This window comes from Dermacentor variabilis, chromosome 8, assembly GCF_050947875.1.
Source record: "Dermacentor variabilis isolate Ectoservices chromosome 8, ASM5094787v1, whole genome shotgun sequence".
Taxonomy (NCBI): Eukaryota; Metazoa; Arthropoda; class Arachnida; order Ixodida; family Ixodidae; genus Dermacentor; species Dermacentor variabilis.
This window is the reverse complement of record NC_134575.1, coordinates 123,225,142-123,244,064: the sequence shown is the minus strand read 5'-3', so window position 1 is coordinate 123,244,064 and position 18,923 is coordinate 123,225,142. Positions and strand designations below refer to the sequence as shown.

The 18,923-nt window shown below is 46.9% G+C and overlaps 1 protein-coding gene across 1 annotated transcript in view; it reads left to right on the top strand.

Moving 5' to 3' along the window:
- LOC142590569 (guanylate cyclase 32E-like) overlaps nt 1-18,923 on the top strand; it is a 154,508-nt gene that overhangs the window by 87,908 nt on the left and 47,677 nt on the right. Inside the window, exons 8-13 of the mRNA XM_075702855.1 lie at nt 3,157-3,299; nt 8,011-8,110; nt 11,409-11,478; nt 13,713-13,818; nt 14,801-15,052; nt 16,515-16,619. Coding sequence (XP_075558970.1) covers nt 3,157-3,299; nt 8,011-8,110; nt 11,409-11,478; nt 13,713-13,818; nt 14,801-15,052; nt 16,515-16,619 — 776 coding nt within the window. The remainder of the gene's footprint in view (nt 1-3,156; nt 3,300-8,010; nt 8,111-11,408; nt 11,479-13,712; nt 13,819-14,800; nt 15,053-16,514; nt 16,620-18,923) is intronic.

The window sequence follows — 18,923 nt, the reverse complement described above, 5'->3', positions numbered from 1 at the left end:
CCTGAAGGCCGTTCTGTAGAGGCCAGGGCGTCGAAACGAAATATATTTTCGTTCTGGTTTTACTTTCCTCTTACTGAAAAAATGTTCCGTTGCAGTTCTGCTCTGCAACGAAAAAAAGAATGATCCGTAACGATTAACAACGGTTTCGCTTCGCATGCAAAAAAATATATGAAGTAACGCTAAAAACAGTATTTATTTTTCTCAATAAGTAGATTATTAATTCTTAGATCATGCTCAGTGCCTTGACTCAAGGCACTGAGCATTGAGATGCCGACCTGCTAGTGCGCAGAGCGGTAGGCTTAGAAGTGTGCAGCGCTCGACCGACTATATCGCTCGCACGGTGCCCGCCTGGGATACGCCTTCATGCGGACCCCTCAGATACGTGCTACCGCTGACATGCCCTGACGTCGGTTCGTACGGATTGCCGACATTGCCTTAGAACCGAAAACCGATCAAAACATTTCGGTTTCACTCAGAAACAGAATTATAAATAACTAAATAACGTTTCGATTGCGCTTTCTTTCCCGTCGAAAATCTCCTTGTTTTTTTTTTTCTCTCTTTTTTTTCTTTTTTTTTTCCCCGTTCCATCCAGACACAGCGGTAGAGGCAGACGCTTTTCCTCCCCTCTCGTAAAGCGGCACCTGAAAGCGTGAATCATCTGCTGGCGGCGCACGTACGTGAGTGCCAAAGAGTGCGAAAGCTGAATACGGCAAAGAAAGACAAAGGTTTTAAGAAGATATCTCCGGTTTGCTACTGAGTAGAGTGGAAAGGAAAAAATGAAAAAGTGAGAATTTCTACCGCGCGTTTTTAAGGTTGAGTTTCGATCGCTATGGTGATGGTGTTTGTGTGGATATGGCTGCCGCCTTTTGACCCCCGAGAACAGATATAATTTTTCATCGACAGCATTGATTCGATGCGCCTCTGTACCTCGTTTCGAGCATATGCGTTTCTCGAGGTGGCGGAACCTCTCAAGTGCTAAATGTTTGGCATAAAAATGCGTTTGCAAGCTCTCTGGCAACGTTCGTAAAGCAATTTATGTCCAAATACGGCATCCCTATTCAGGGACACTTAAGGATTGGGCACAAGTATACAATATAAGATGAAAAAATAAAGAAAGAAATGGTTCAGTAAACCTAAACTTTTGAACGTCCCAACGTTACCGCTCTATTCTTGCTACTTGTTTTCCATTTCGTTTTTGTAAAGCCACAATCGGCCTTTCGTCTTGCGGTTTCAGTAGTCCGTTCTTTACGCTACTTCTGTGGGCACGTAGTGTCTCTCAAATTATGCACTTAACTGAAACCATGTTTGAGGGCGTGTCCAAAAATAACCGGGATTTATTTATTATTTATTTATTTATTTATTTATTTATTACAAAACAAACTTATCACTTTCAAAGTACTGTCCATTACGCTTAATACATTTGTCCACTCTGCGATTCCATACTTCGAAACGTTTTTCAAGCTCGTCTGTTTTGATGGACTAATAACTCCTCTCTCTTTTTTTCACTCACCTCTTCTACGTCGTGAAATCGCAGTCCTCTTATGTTCTCCATTCAAGGAGACAAAAACAAGTCGCACGGAGCGAGGTCAGGTGCACACGGGTCTGACTCACCTGAACTCACTCCGTGCGACCTTCTTTTTTTTTGCTTTTCCTCGAATGAAGAAGGGCATGAAATGACTGAGATTTCAAGGCGTAGAAGAGGTGGAAGAAAAAGAAACGAAGGAGGAGCTATTAGTCCATCAAAACAGACCAGTTTGCAAAATGTTTCGAAAAATTTAATCGCATATTGGACAAATGTTTGAAGGGGCCCTGAACCACTATTTATCGAAGTGCAGAACGGCATCTGAAGTTAAAATAGGCCATTTCAGAAATACTTTGCCGTAAAAATAGTAATTCAATGCATTCAGCAGGGGAGGTATTCTGTAAGAGTCCACCTAGTGGATATGTCCATTTCGTCTGCTGTTGAAGTTCTGATTGGCTGCTGAGCTGTTCCGCGCGTCCGCAGCAGTGAGGTGCCACAGCCAATCAGCACTTCAGCAGCACACGAAATGTACATCTCCACTAGGTAGACTCTTACAGAATACCTGCCCAGAAGCGGAGTTATTGGCCGTCAAACACAGCCTCCGCTGTGCTCCCGTTCATTCTTCGATGCCTTGCACTGCGAAGGCTACGGCGCAGTGGGGCGTGCCCACAACGCTCCGCCTTCTAAATTTCAGAGGGGCGCGCAGTTCAACCGTCATTTTTGGATATCAACGCAGAAGCTACGACTACGACTACGACCGCGCTAAACATAAGCCGAACGCGGTTGCCCTCAGCGAGCCGCAGTGCGCTTAGCCAGTGGACTCGAGGCGGCACCCCGCGGCGGCCGAGGTATCTACGCCATGTAGCCGACCGCAGTTTGTTGGCGGCTATCGGCCAATAGCAGCCGTCTAAGGGAACGACGAAATATTGCGTCCGATGACGAGATAGTGCCTCTAGAAGAGAGTGAGGACCGGGCCTTCTGTTGGAAAGAGAGCGTTTGAGAGAAAGGTGATTTCGCGACCCGCTTGCAAGCCCCACGCACCGCGTACCACAGCAAAACTTGGCCGAGATGTTCACAGCAGCGTATGCTACTCGCGGACTATGTTATTGCACCAAGCCCAACGAATGGTTCAGGGCCCTCTAAGTGTAATGGAGAGTATACCTTGAAGGTGATAAGGTTGTTTTGTAAAAAATAAATAAATAAATAAATACGTAGCTCTTTAAAAACTGTTCTGGTTACTTTTGGGTACCCCCTCGTAACGTTGCATACATCGTTGCACTGTTGCCATTAGCTAAAACTTTTGCACTTGTGGTTTCTTCTCCAAGAAGCCTTCTTTCAACTAGCTTGCCATTTTGTTAATTTTTTGTTTATCTGCACCGACTCTCAAACGGTTGTGGTTTCCTATTTCCGTCTGATGTTTCACCATTCCCGCTATTCACGGGTGCAACGCTGTTCTTTTTCAGGTTGAAGCTGCCAGCGTTGTCTGATCGCCTTTTTCACCTGCCTAACTACTTTTAAAATTAGCGACCCCAAACGAGGGTAAAACCCACCTGTCTGAGCTATAGGCCACGCCTAACCTTATTCGCGCGTGCATTCCCATTGACCGCTTGCTTGCTACTGTGCGCGTTGTCCAGGTGCTCTGGGCTTCGACATCCGCGTGGACGAGAACGGCGACGCCGAGGGCAACTACACGGTGCTCGGCTTCTCGCTGCCCGGCGACGACCACCTGACGCCCGTGGGGAGGTTCACGCTCGCTGAAAACGCCAGCTCGCTGCCCGTATGTATGCGCATCGACTCCTCATCCTGTGTGCTCGCAGGTTGTCGTCACACGCATTGGTCCATGCATCAGGTAGAGAGAGAAAAAAGGAAATTTCGCGCACGCGTTCGCATTACTGGCGGCAAGATAAAAAATAAAGAAGGACCATTTAGCCAGGGTGTGACGGCACTGTGGGTACGATGCGGTCGGGGTTTACGATTGTCGGTTCTGCTCCGTTTCGACCGGCACGAAGGACCGGTCCCCAGTATGCCGCACTGTCCTCGCACGCGAGCGGCCATAACGGGATGAGCAAAGTTACGCAAGGTATGTGAGCCACTCGCTCGGTGAGCGTGCTCGTGGGAGAAAGAGTAACCGGATTCGACAGCGTATGTGATAATTTGCATATCGAATAGCTCTTGTAGCTACCCATTTTCGCGTTTTACCATAATAAATCTGAGTTGGAAGCACTTCTCGTCCTTGTGCGTCCTGTCGTTGAGTTGTCCTTTTGCTTCGCGCTACTTCTCTCCCAAGTTTTGCAGTCAAACGAATCTCGCGGCTCTGGAGATATTCTGACCCTCCATACGTGAGCCGCGCATGCATGTCGATAACGTGACAGCATGGCGGTGGCGGCGGCGGCACCAACAGCAGCGGCGCGAATACACCACGGCCGGGCGTCGTATAATTGAATAAATACATAACTACTCTTTTACTGAGGGGGAGGCTTTAATTTAGACTCAAGTTCCAAGATATCGCTCGTTAGCCCAGACCCACCCTTCTATACCCTAGCGGTACTTCACTTTGTTTTTTTTTCCTGTTTTTTAATCACTAACGCTGTTCCATAAACCATAGAAAACACCTATTCGTGTTTCAGTTTCGTTCGAAATGTGCAAACCGGGCATTCAAACGTTGTATTAAGACGCACCCAAGGCGAAACGCGACCTCGGCGCGAAATTTCGGTGCGCCGGAGCCAGCGGTTTCCACAACACATGATTTACGCAACACACGATAGACACCCTGCGTATACCAGATACCGTATCTGCTGCGGCCTCTCGCTCCGTTATGCGAGCGCCATAAGTGTTTCCACCACCTGTAGCCCCTCATATGATAGGGGCCAGTGGTGCCCGCACACGTTATGATATTGTTCTACTCCGCGTGCACTAATGTAGAAATAAAAGGGCATGCTCTGCCTTTCAGTTATCTAAATCTTAGATTAGGATGCCTAAACGAGCAGTCGTGCCGGGAACAAGAGGCTACATATCTATGAAGCTTGCAGGTGAAAAATAACTCGCCTGAGTGAATGAATGCGAATAAGTAAATGCATACATACATTTCATATATACACGCTTCACATAACGTCTTGGCACCGACAAACCGACTGCACACTCATTAAAAAAGACACGATAAATGTGAGATGATGGCTTACACAGCCAGCGTATCGACGCTTATAAGTGTCATTATTATCAATCATTATTATCAAGTTTTATTATTATAAGTGTCATTATTATCAATCTGACAATATTCTGCATTAATTTTGGCAACCGTGAAGCGCTAGTGACCTAAGTAAACTGGTTATTGAAGCTAAATTTTTCTTTACCCTGGAATCTTCTGTGCAGCATAAGAGCCATGGAAGCAGTGCCTTCCTCTGAGACAGACAAAGAGATAAACATTTATTTCAACCATCGAGGACGTTGCTCTAGGGGTCGTGTGGGTGATGTCCTCATTCCAGGACTCCACTGGCCATGGCTGCTCGACAAACTTGCTGGACGAGCGCTCCTAGGCCCGCCAGGGCATCGCCGTTCAGTTGTACCTCCCAGCGCTCAAATGACGTGCTAGGCGTCTCTGGGTGTTGAGGCTTTCCCCCGCACCACCACGAGATGTCGAAGAGTGTAGGGCGTGTGTTGTCGCACCCGGTGCATATGCCGCAATATGTTAGTGGCTACATTTTAACGCGATAGCGTTAAGGAGCTCGTGTCGCAGAAAAGCCGGTGTCGTCGGCGTCGGTGTCGGCGTCCGCGGCGTTGGCCGTGAGCGATAAATCACGGCAGGCACTTCATAAATAAAAAGCAACTTCCAAGATGGGCTGGGTGGGAATCGAACCAGGGTCTCCGGAGTGTGAGACGGAGACGTTACCACTGAGCCACGAGTTCGATGCTTCAAAGCGGTACAAAAGCGCCTCTAGTGAACGCGGTGTTGCCTTAGAAACTAGTTGTTTCTACGGCTCAGGCGTGCGTCGCTTGCTCAGGCGCACATTTCGTTGTCGCGCCGAACGCTGCGTTGCTCGACGCTCACCGCGTCCGATGCGGGGCGCGTAGTCGCTGCGCCGTAGCCCATTGTCTTACACCCCTTGGCGGGTCGACGGGAACGCTGTCGCGTACCACTCTTGAAGGCGAAGCTTAAGCGTCCTCCAATTTTTTGCTGTATCGGTGCAGGCTTGGAAATGTGTTTGTATAAGCCTGAGAACTACTGCCTCTTCAGTGCTGGGCAGGAGGAGGATAATCCGGCGACTGAGCCGCTGGATCTCGAAGTGTTCGCCGTGATAGGATGGCAGGGGCAAGAAGGTAAAGAGCGGGGCTTGTTGGGTCGATTGGTTTTGCCCCGCTCGGTTGCTTAGCGCTCTAGCTAAGGCGTTCGCCCTTTCGTCCCGCGTGGCCCGGCGTCCACGTGATTCGATGGGATTCTTCCAGCCTTGGCCCTAGGACCTGAGCCGCCAGCAGCTGTGTTCGTCCGTCATCTTAGAGAAAACAATGAAGCCATGTCGAGGGAACATGGAGGGCAGCAAGTGCGCATTTCGCGAGCGAGCGCAAGCGGAATCGACGATCGCGGGCTCAGTCTGGCGCGCTCAAGGGAGGAAAGCGGGGAAGGAGCGCGTCGTCTTCCGTCGCGCGCACAGAACCGGGAGGAGGGGAGGTAGGGGCTCGTTTTAGAGCGCAGCTCTTTGGCGTCCGTTCCTGGGTTTCGCGTCGTCGTCGGCGTTGTCGTCGGCCTCGTAACCAGCTCCGCCCCCCTTTCATCCCCCCAGCGCTAGCAGCGACCGACTGATACCGCTGGATGCCGCTGACGCCGCTAGAGAGTCAAGATAACGTGACTGCATAGAACACCGTCGCCGCCATGCAGAAAGAGGAGGAAAGGCTCCCCCCCCCCTGTTCTTGTGTGGCGGATAGGGTGCTCTTCAGTTGCCGACGCGCCGGTTATTTCACGTAGGCCCCGGCACGTCGACGAATACGTGACCACCTTCCCACGGCTAGACCTGGTTCTTAGCGCTGCGGAAGCGAGGGTATCATATTGTTTGTGTCGGCATCGGCGGCGTTGTCCCTGAAACCAACTCCGCAGCTGGGGTTGACTCACTATCGGCGTCAGCGGCATCAGTCAGTCGCTGCTATCTCTTCCCTCCTCCCTTTATCGTGTTGTCCGCTTGCTGCGCGCGCTTCTGCCCCCATCGTTTGCCGCGTGGTGTACACGCCGCCCCCCTCCCCCCTCTTCCTGCGAGTCTCCGGTTGTCAAAGCGCCGGCTCGAACTTAATTCCTTTCTTCGCTCCTCCTCCAATGCAACCCCTGTGCGGTGTCAATCTATCGAAAAGGTGAAACAGCTTATTTGCTGCGCTCAAATTTCGCATTAGGAAGTAACGTAATCGTCGGTAATTTTTTACTTCGGCAGCAATGCGGCGGCCGCGAGCAGTCGCGCGCACTTTATCATGAAAGCGATCTGCTTTAGGGACATAGTCTAGGTGGGCCGACGGCTCATGGCTTTGCGTCTGCTGTGTTCTCGCCGATAAACAGCACTAAATGATAGCCAGCACGAAGGTCAATTCCCTCGCTGTTGCTGCCGCGCTCCCTCACGCCAGCGTTTTGAAAGCCAGTGTCGGCGGTGATTGAATGTGATGTGTTCATGTCTGCCTGTGCGCGCTGATACCATGCTTGTTAATTTAGTTCGTAAGCGGATGCTTACAAGATTATACGGCCGATTAAGCGTTTGTCCTTACATTGTATAGCTGTCTGCTAATTTGCTAACGCAATCGATGCTTCGCCTTTCGGGTGAAACTGCGACTTTCATAACCCATGCGTGACCTACATGTGCTCGCATCTCTTTTAAAACTAACTTTCAAGCACTTTCCAGATAAAGCATTTCTGAATCAAACAAGTTTCCTTATGTATCACACACGCAATTGCTGCCTTTCTTTTTGATGAAAAAACGCTTCCAGGATTTCGCGAGCTAGTTTGTTTTTGCTCTTTCCTAAGATCCGTATCTCCTCAAAGCGTGGCTCACATCCACATGAAGTCAGTGACAAAATGATATGCTGGGCTTTGTGGGGTTAAATGAGCGCTGTCGTTATTCTTGGCGTTAAGTGCACGTTTGTTCGTCAGATCGTCGACGCAGCGCCCCGTCAGGCCAACGTAGTTTCTCCCGCACGTTGATGATATTCCCCAGACCGCCTCATGAAGTGGCACACTTCGTGAACGACCGGGGCGCTGCGGGATTTCAAACCATCTAATGTTCTGCAATAAAAAAACTCATAATTTTCTCAGCGTTTGAAATGACACGAAGTTTGGATTTTCAGAAACAATAGTGTAAACCAGGATGTAGCTCACTGGAAACCTAAGGATTAGTAGAAGAATCTAAGGAAGTCAGAATATATACAGACTTTATGTCATGCTAAACTGTATTAGATACCGTCTCATTGCCTAAGCTAAGAAATATGAAACCGCCATTTGTGTCTTTTTTTTTATCGCGCAGGTATTCCGACCTGACAAGCCGATTGCGTGGTTAGGCGGGGCTCCACCCGTTGGAGAGCCCAAGTGTGGATTCAAGAACGATAAGTGCACCTCGAAGCAAGGTGAGTTTTCAGCTACACACATCTAGATAAGCTCTCCCAGTGCTGTCGCCGTGACGACCCCCTTGGGAGGCGTCTTGCTGTGCAATTTGGATCATAGCATTGCTCCAAAATTTATTATTGGGAATCGAGCGCAGTGTGTCAAAAAATCCCAAGGTATACATTTGTATGTTTAATGCCACGTCAGTACGCTATTCAGCAGGTTTTGGTCTTTTTTTTTTGTCGCTGATGGAATAGCGTTGCAAAGATAAAAAATTCTCCTTCGGCAGTCTAGAGAGGTATGTCCTCGTCAGTACAACTGGCACTTGTGAGCTAACAGGCCGAAAAAAGAGGAGTAAGGTTCCGCAGTGAGGCCCGCGACAGCGGGCTTCACCAGGCTGCTTTGTACGGGGTTAATGGTTGTGATAAGGCGACATCTTCGGTTCTCACGTATGAGGGCATATGCGCGTAGCTCTACAACTGCGATAGAGTTGGTCATTGTGTTGAGTTTTATAGCCAAGGCTGCACGGTATGTTAGCTCCGTTGGTACTGTGTGGTTTATCGGAGCAACAAAGAAAAGGCTTGCGGTTGTGTGTCGATTAATCATAGGCGACGTTGCAAACTCGTAGGCAGCAGCAATAGATTGTAATGCCTCAATAAGCTACAGGTGACCGTGATGTAGGGACGTCATGCTAATGTCGGTAGATAATCATCGAATGATAGGACCTGGTAGTCTTAAATCGATCTCATTCCAGACGCTCTCGTGAAACATGAGATCTTGAAAATATTTTTTCTCTTCCCGCAGTTATAACAATTTCTGAAGCGTCTGTATTCTATGGGGTCCCTTCAATATCTATGAATGCTAAATTACGGAACAAGTTAGGCGCATGCAACTTCTATTTTCTTGCAGCTACTTGCTTATCTAAAATTTGATTCTGTTTTTGACTTCTGCCTGCCAGTAACATTTTAGGGTGACATCCAGCGCGTCTTCTCTACATCTCCCGTTTATGCACATGCATGTTATTGATTTTCGTACAAAAGGTACTTTGGTTCTTCTAATGAGATAGATATCTTGTGTCATCTAAAATGTTACCAACAAGACGTTGCTCGCCGTCATCTTGCGTTACATTTCTTTTTGTAGCGCACTTAGCTAACGAGTGCGGTTGAAATTGTGGAAATTTTGCAGATCCCTTTTATTCCACAAGTAAAACGTCGAAAACACAAAGAGCCTGGTTGAAAACAGCAAAGTTGTCTCGAGGAAGTTTTCTCTTAAGAGGGTTTTTTTTTTAAGCTCTGAAGAAAACTGCCTGCGATATAAGAAAATAAAAAGTAACGCCGTTATTCATTTGCATGCCTACAATGCAGCGCTGTCAAATATGTTTTTAAAAAACGGCGCAAGCGTGTCTGCTGAAAAAATAAGATTAAGTATTACTACAGCCCATATTTTTGTAACAGTTCGTTTCATTTTTTTTTTCAAATCCTTTTCACCATTAATCATTGGCTCAGACGCAACTTCTGCTCTTACATATGCTGCCGTTATCTGAGAGCACCCACTCGGGGCGACTGTAATATCAAATCCAATTTGATTAAAACGCAGGCCGAGCTTTCCGCGCCTGCTGTAGCATGCATGGCGCGACCATACGGTTTTTTTTTACATTCGATAACAAGATACTGTTGTTATTGTGTCGGTACAGTGAACAGCTGCGCAGGCACTTTGTTTTTGAAATTTGCATGTTGTTTTCGAAAATTGAAAACATGTTTGCGAGTGCCGCGATTTATGTGCGCAATAGCGTAGAGATGTCATTTAATTTTATACTGGGCGACCTTTCTCCATATCCCGAGAGAAAAAAAAAGACAGATAGAAAAAAGCATCATTAAAACAGCCTTTATTTCGTGCTTCTAAACGTGCTCTGTAGCGTTTGTGTATCGGATTTTATTCGTGAACGAATGTACAGAAGCTTGTATGACTGCTCTAAAATAATTAGCTGACAAGCACGCCACAGGAACTATTCGTATAACAATTCAAGGCGCCTGCGAACATTAGGCGTTTTGATCAACCTCGCTTGCAATTAATTTTTTTTTAGTTAGGTTCCCGTTTGTGAAAAGCGCTGGACAAGAAAAAAATGTCGCATGGTGTAAACGGGAAGCGCATTACGAAGGATGACCTAGCGGAACCAAACTACGCATGCGCTGAAAGCAAGGACTGCTTCTGGTGCTCAGCCACGCTGTTTAGGTACTTTATCACGACGTGCTAGCTAAAGCGCAAAAATTACTAAGTATTGGAAGCATAACAGCGCCCCACAAATCTATTCACTGCAATGTTTTGTTTGGCTTGTTGATCCTTAGTAGCGGCTGACGCTGGCTTCGCTTCGTGTGACCTCAATTCGAAATTAATATATACCCTAGGATTTAGCTAGGGGCTCCGTCTTGTTTTCTATGTGTATCTTGTCACCTTCCAGAACTTCTCACCCCAATGGAGGTGAGTTCGCTGCAAATGAAACTGCCGCGACGGGGTGGCCGATTGGAACTCGTTGCTGCGGTCTGCAATTTTATTCAACTGCCTAATCTGATCGCTCTGGAAAGCCAAATCATTCCCAGGGCGGCCGGCATTCAGGGCAATGCTGGATAATCTACCTTGTGAATTTGAGAATTTTACTTTGCTTCCACGAGGCGGCGCTGCAGCGCCGTATGAAAGTTGATACGTAGAGCGGGCGAGCAAGAAACTACAAAAGTGGCATGTGCGGTTTACTGCAACTTTTCCTTTCTTTAGCTTTCTATTTTCTTGGACGTTGGCTTTCTTTGAGACCCAAGCGCTAACTCCAAAGTACACTGTCTCCAAACGCAGCGCTGTCTCGTGGCCTATATATATATATTTTTCTTCTTGTACCTGTGGAGCTTGGATCATCTCTACTCATTCTGCGCTTTCTATGGAAAATGAAAAAAACAACATGTGCTATACTAAACAGAACGCATTTTTTGTTTCTTCTTTCATTGATGCGTATAATAGGAGTATTTCACTTTTACGCGTATTATGCTTCCTATACCCAATTTAGCGGCTAGATAAATAGCGGATAAGTATAGTGGGGCAAGATTGCGCTTCCAATTATTACTCGCCAAAGGTGGCGTTCTTTGTATACGTTTGTTCGCGTTACATTTGTTCATGATTTTTGTGCATTAGCCTACTGGCCCAAACTTTTCAGCGAACCCAATATTCTGAGACCCTTACGTTAAATCATCTCAGATCGGGTAGCTCTTGATTTCTCCGATACTGTCCACTAGGGCTTACATTGTCAGATTAAAAGATCGCTTGATTTGGTTCCAGACTGGCGAGTCCTGGTCATCTGCATCACCTGCGCCTGCGTGGTTCTCGTGTTGGGTGTGTTCGCCTTCAGGTGAGAGCCGTGTACAAAGGCCAAATACGTGCATTGTATTTCCCATGTCGTTGGCCTCCTCACATATTATGGCCTCGCCGACAAGTCACCCACGTAACCCAAGCAATTTTGATTACTACGAACGTTCTTGCAATCTGATGTTCGGCTGTATGATTTAAGTCTTTAGGGTGTGGGCCCAGCGTCCTAGAATTCCAAACTTCGATTCCTCCGAACGTTCATCATGCTCTCAGACGGCACTGTAAGGACAAAGTTTTCTTTACTGACAGAAATATGGAATAACACATTCGCTGATGGCCGTTGAAATGAGAGAAGGCGTAATGTCATCAATCCGAAAGTAGGACGATGATACAAAAAATAAGTTCACACGGATGCTCCGGGAAGAAAGCTTAGCACTTGAGGAAAAATTCCTCTTTCTCCGGGGATCGCATCCAATGCTACCAAATTTCCGGGCTAGTCGCTCTACCACGTGCACTATAAGCAGGAGATTTGTCATTCGTGCAGTGAGATCAAATTTATCGACAACTTGAACCATACAAACACTGAATCAGTAAATCCGTACCGCTGCAGTAGCCGGTGGAAAAAGCATTGTTATCAACGCGTAAGTAGCATCAAGGTACGAAAAGAAATTGTGCACGTTTCTTGGCAATTTGTTTTTGTCTTTTATTTATATTTTCAGTTCTAAAAGTTTTAAATATATTTATCTTTTTCTTGAAAATTTTAGTAAGGAGAAACGCGCTTTGTGTTAGAAATGTTTATAGGTTGTAGCTTCATGTAACTTTCGGGTGGCTAAGATTTTTCCATGAAACTTCCTCAACCTTGCTGATTGTCGCAGAACCAATTTGCCCATGCTGTTAAATAAACAATTATAGCGTAAAATTATTGCGCTCAATCGCTCGGAATATCGTGTTGCACAAGTGACGGGCAATATTATAAAATCCGGGTGTTCGATATTGAGATCTTTGTTACTCTGTACGCTGACTGTCGTGCTGTGTAACTTCGTAGCACGTAAACAAAGGACGAGACAGAAGGTAAACGACACACACAAGCTTTGACTTCCAAGTATAGCTTTATTTCTGGTACAATATTATTTTATACATGGAAAGTCATGCGCACGAGCCACATTACACGCACATAAAGGGACTAAAGGCAAGCCATCAAGAACCACCACACGCTACGAAGAAGAAAAAATCCTCATGTACGAGTAACGTGCCAGGCTCTGTTTGTCATCCATCGCGTAAACATGTGACGCCTAGATTGCGCAATTTGTTGTCTCACAAGGCGACAGATGGCGCACTCACGCATCGATAACGCACCCCCCCCCCTCCCTCTCTAGGTAGTTATGCAGTCACTGATCTCTGTTTCTGCAGCTTGGGCTATATCTCTCGTCCGCCGGTCAGCGTGTGAATGCAGAACGGGGCATTGCCCGAACACTGCTGTACTACACGCGCAGCTTCTGCAATGCGCCGCCACGTGTCCTCGCAATGCGCCGCGCACGTCGTAGCTGGGTTCGCGAAGGCGGTGATCTAAACAACAACCCGTTCGTGCCCGACATCGGTTATCATAAGAGAGGGAAATTGTACAGCAAACTCTTTCCCTGCATTCTACAAAACGGACCGAAATGCGCGCGCCGCTTTTTCGTGTACAAACAGTATTATATAAGAAGTAGACCTTTCGTTGGAAGTTAGCGCGTGTCTATGTCGTTCCCCTTCTCTCTCATCATTTGTTCACGCGCGTCGAAGTTACATCATCGACTAAAGAATAGCCCAATGTCGTGACCACCAACATTAGCTTAGAATTATACATGGTAATATCACTGGTGCAGATACAAAATGATACAACTCCAAGTAAAACAAAAGCTAAACTTGAGTAGGTGAGAAGGTAACCTCGGAAATGTTGCCTAAAATATGGACCTAATAAAGTTTAAGTTTTGCAAATGAATTTGCAGCCACATATAGCTTATTTTCAGGGGCACGCTAACTGCTCCTAAATAAAAGCCTATTTACGGTGAGCTATACACTTGTCCTTATCCCTGAACAAAAAGACGTAAACCCATTTCATGCGCCGCAACAACGCTTCAAGCCCTCATACCCGTTAGGACGATCGTGTAACCGATCGAACTAAATGATATGAGAGCCCTGTAAGGATCTTATTACTCGCCGGAGATAAACTAAATCACCTATCTTCACGTGGTGTTCGCATGGTTTTATTTTCTTAATGCCCCGTTTTTTGCGCAGGCACTACCATTACGAGTACAAGTTAGCACGGCTCTTGTGGAAGGTCGATATGGACGAAGTGGTGGTGCTCCGAACCAACTCGGAGCTCAGTTTCGAGAACGCAAACGTGAGTACTCACTTCTATGGTCAAGAAATTTTCCAAGCATGAGTACGTGCCCACGCTTAACTGCTCGATTAATGTCAGCATTGCCATCGTGAATTCGACGCACTATAGAAACATTACCCCACAACTGAAGCCTTGCCTCTAATCTTCTGGCTACAGAAATGATGCTTTTTTTGTTAGAACTGCATGCGCCTGTAATGGTGATAGAAACTAGTGAGGCCAGCTAAATTTTCACTTTATTTTCAATAAATTGTTGTTACCGTTAAATTGAGGCATCCCGGTTGTTCTTATTACTCGCCAATAATGAAGATCACTGTACTTTCTAGCTGGAGACATGGCAGTAGTAGAAGCAGGAGGGCGGGTCTATTTGTTCTTTGTCGTGGCAATGAACGAAGACAAGCGGGTGCTTTTGCTACATTGGTGTCTGGACGTTGCGATTGAAGTCGGATGCTGCTTAATATTATTCAGTTCTTTCCCAGACTAATCAACTTGTTCTTTAAGTCCAATCAAACTGCAACAACTTTTATCATCTGCCGAAATTTTCCCATACCATTTATGAACTATATTTTTAAACTCTTATGCGAAATACTTGGTGAAGGGCCTTTAAGGGAATGCAGTTCTCTCTGTAGATTTGTATTTTTCGTTTGCTAAAAATTTGTTTCCGTTTCATTTCATTTCCCGTGCATAAAAGTATGGGTTCACAGGCAATCTCTCTGAATTACTGCACGTTGCTAGTGCTCTCACATTTAACTTACTTGCAGAAGAGTGGGTTTCACAACTATTTCGTGTGTGTGTGTTCTTGTCCTACTTGTTCTTGAATATCAGTTTGCTGTTTCGGTAGTTTCGTTCAAGTTCGTGCAAGTTCTTCCTCTTCCCGTACATATATGTGTAAACACTTGCCGTAAAACCTTGGTACGAACAACATAATCTTGCTGGGAAATAATTCTTGCAACCCCCTTTGTTCTTTTCTGGCCGCGGATAACAGGGCGGCGTCTTAGAGACCACGCGCCTGGGGTTCGCCTTTCCGGACGAGCAGCACTTGCTCAAGCTACGCCGGAGGTTGCAGAGTGCCGCCCCCTGGGGCTGGGCAGCGAACGCAGCGCCGAACGCCGGGACCGCATCGGTGGCGGCACGGCGCGGCCGCGTCGGCTTTTACAAGGGCAACGTGGTTCACATCAAGCACGTCTACAAGAAAAGCGTCGACCTCACGCGCAGCATCCGCAAGGAACTCATACAGGTGTGGTTACAGCAAAAGCTGGAATGCTTCAGCGTTAAGCTTATACGGTAGACGTGTATTCTACGGAGTCGCAGTTGGGGATCCATTTTTGAGGTATCCGTAGCCAAATCACGTCACGGACGTTGGTGGTTCGATTTTCCTTCGTTATAAGAAAAGCGTACGGAGCCTGTCTTTTCTTTGTCCGCATCGTATTCCATTGTTCGAGGACATATTTCCTTTCACGAAAAAGCAATGCGTCTGCCTCTTTATCGTCTGCGAGACGCAAAAACAAATGCATCCGTGGCGAGAAAATCTTCCTAAATTTCTGCTCGGGCGCGTACAGTCACTGACAACCTCTCGTTAAATTCTGCAAGAAAGTTTTTTATATCAATATGGTGTCAGATTTTGTTAAAGCATGTCTGCAAGTTGATGGGCGCTTTGTGATTCTGCAACCACGCTTTCCTGGCAACATTATTGACCCGCAATATATGGCGTTTATTCGTGTTTATTTCGTCAGGTAAAGATCGCGAGGCTGTATGCCAAAGTAGGAGCCTCACGGCCTGATACTCACCCGGAGTGACAGACGGGTCCCCGTATAGTGACTATAGCAATTATTAGAACAGTGTGCTCATGCTCGCATGATAGCCTACTTATGGCCGACGGTGAAGAACGCTGGCGCCTTAAGCTTGCTTCTAAATGACGAAATTCTATCAGCTCGCTTCTTGTACCACACAAGTTCCCAAGTCATGGGTATATGTTGGACTATGGCAGCTTCAAAAAGTAAGGCAAAAGTTGCGTGAATGCTTAGTCTAACGCTCTATAAATGAGAAAAATACAATCAGCCTATGATATTTTTTTCCGCGGTGGACTGTTGGGACAAGACGGAGTGCATACCGCATAAAATCGCGCCTACACAGTCATCTTTCAAACATATTCAAACAGAAATCCGTACACCTGCCACGGTATCTCAGTGGCCCCGGCGATCCGCTGCTCTGCGCCAGGTCACGAATTTTATTCCAGGCCATTGTGGCAGTTTTCTGACAGTTGCGGAATAACTAAACGATCACGCACCGTGTTTTTCGCTGCATCTTAAAAAGCCCGCTGCAGTCGAAGTCAATCTGTGTTCATCTCGTATAACGGCGTCTGTCGCAACCCACTTGATGCTTTGGGATGGCAAATCCCATAACTTCAAAAGGGGAGGAAGTAGGCCGGGCGAAGAAGCAAAAGAAGGCGTGCGCACGTTCTGTCGACTTTCGCCTGTAAGACTGTCGAGAATTTCAGAAACCGGGAGCGTCTGCAATAACCGCATTAGCGATGGCCGGACGTAATGCCCCTGCCGTGTCTTTGGCACGGGCCCTAAACTCTAGTTTCACGTCCCCGGTGCGCTTTCTTTTTTTCGTCTTCTAAGGCCGCGGTTAGCTTCGGGTCTTGCATGAGGAACGCTGTCTTGATGAAAGCACACCGGTGGCTGTTGCACTTGCAGGTACGCGAGATGAGGCACGAGAACATCACACCTTTCATCGGCGCTTGCGTTGACCCACCGAACATCTGCATCCTGACCCTCTTCTGCGCCAGGGGAAGCCTCGAGGTTAGTGCATCAATCCGCCAGGCAGCGTTGCACGCTCCCACATCCGCAGCGTGCCCATTTCAAACTGCGGCTTACGCCTCCCAAACTATCGATTAAATTATTTGATGTCATTTCCTTGCCTGCTAGTATTTCCTTATGGTGAGCTTAAATATCCATACAATTGGTCAGCTTGAACCACTGGCAGTCTGCAACGCGAAATAGCCCATCTCACTGCTTGCCAAAAATTAAAAAAGTAACAGGACTTTTCCTCTTAGGCAATGAGTCAGACAAACCATGTTAAAAATGTGGTAATTAACACCGTAAGCGTTGTAATCATAATGCTGAAGTACAATCGTCACTTCTCTTGCTTTCTAATCGATTTCACACTATCTTCTGTGGCATTGTAGTGTTTTTTTTAGTAGTTTCTCTGCAAGCTCAGAATGTCGGCCAGTGCGTGAAAGGATCCCTGCCGTATCTGAAAGCCGTTTGTTCAGCCACATTTTCAGTATGCAAGGTTATAAATGTTCTATCGCATGGGCTCCTGGGAAATATACATTTAGGGTTACCATGGCATGACATGACATGAACTTTATTGAGGTCCTGAAGAGCTCACGTCCGGAGGGACCCGGAATGAGCCCATAGCTTCACCCATGGCGGCAATGCCAGAGGGACCAAAGCTATTTTCTATATTGTCAAGAATATTTCTGTTCTTGTTCTGCTGCAAATAGCACAGTGAGTATGAGCTATATATGTTGTCTGCATCGTTATGTTTTTTTTTCGTTCTTGTCACTTCGTATTTCTTGTATCCTTCCGTAGGCTATCGTTTGCATCTACAACTGCGAATTATAACGCTGTGCTAACTACACCTTAGGCACCCTGTTTATGTATCCGATGTCTTTTACCCAATATTGTAATGTCCTTTCAATGAAGGCATCTAGACGATCAGGTAAATGACATCTTTGTCTTTTTGGCCTGATGGCAACAAAAGATGCAAACAATTTTCCCCAAGGTGTAGATGTTATAACAATAACGACGACACTGTATCCGAAATTGATTGTCCAAAATACCCTGTAAGTTATTCACTCACGTGTCATGCAAATATTCAACGATCGGCCCAAAATTATATAAATATTTCTTGGATAGTCTGAATAAATCGCAAGATAATATGGAAGGCAAAAAAAACTGTACATCCTCATAGCTGACAAGATTTAAAGATGAGTGCGCATATTTAGAGTCTTGGGGGACTCTCGAGAATTATAAATGATCTAGAACTTGTCTGAAACGAATACAAAAGCAGGTTTGTCGCTCGCATAACCCACGAGACAATTACCATCGCGCCGATCCACAGCAGGCATCCAGCGAAGAAACGGCAGCAATACAAGAACAGTGTTGAAGACTGAGCCTCGCTCGAAACGTTAAGGCCAGATCACAATAGGCCTACCCGACACCGACGCTGACAAGAGAACGACAAGACAACGACGCCAGTGATTGAACAAATCGTCGGCAGACTGTTTCGCTAGGAGGCAGTCTGTCACATTAGACCGACAATGCCGCCGATGTGACCGAAGACAGCGAGTCGTCGCAGCGTGACAAGCTTTCGTGACGCTGACACTGACCAAAGCAGCCTGCAGGTTGTCGTTCGGCCAGTCTTCCTGACATCAGCCGCAGAGCGAGAACGTCGTACCAACAACGCGATTGTCGCAGCAGCTGCGCCTTTCTACACTTATTCATGCTAAAAATGGATGGAAACACACTTTCGAAGTTGAAGTGCATGATCGTGAGCGCGTGACATCCATCAGTGTCGAGCTAGAGCAGGTGTCCATTTTGTTCAGTGGAGATCCTACCTGCCGCCGAGGAGCTGTTGCACGTTTACGCACTACCTGCAGGCCTGAGCTAAAGGGCCCCGTCACGCTAGGCCGAACGACGTGTACTTTGGTCTCCCTAGTTGAGTGCAGTTCAGTTCTTGCCATAGTGACCCAAGATAAACCGCTCTTCACTTCTCACGGAGCTCACGCAAGAAACTGGAAGCGCCGGCACGGCACTGAAAGCGAGAGAACGCGCTACCAAAATTAGCGGGGAGCCGTTTGAGAAGCCCAGCCATTTTACACCATCCCGGTGTAATGCGACGCTGATCGTGTCCGCAAATGTGTACGTTTTGCAGGCTTTCGTCAATATTTCATGTCAACGCTGCATAGCTGCCACTGTATTTAAAGCGAACAATGAGCGGTGGCCGTATACCTGCAAATGCAAACAAATTCGCCGTGTGCACCACTCTAATAAATCCCTACAAATTCGCACACCGCGAAAAGTTGATGCGCCATCTAT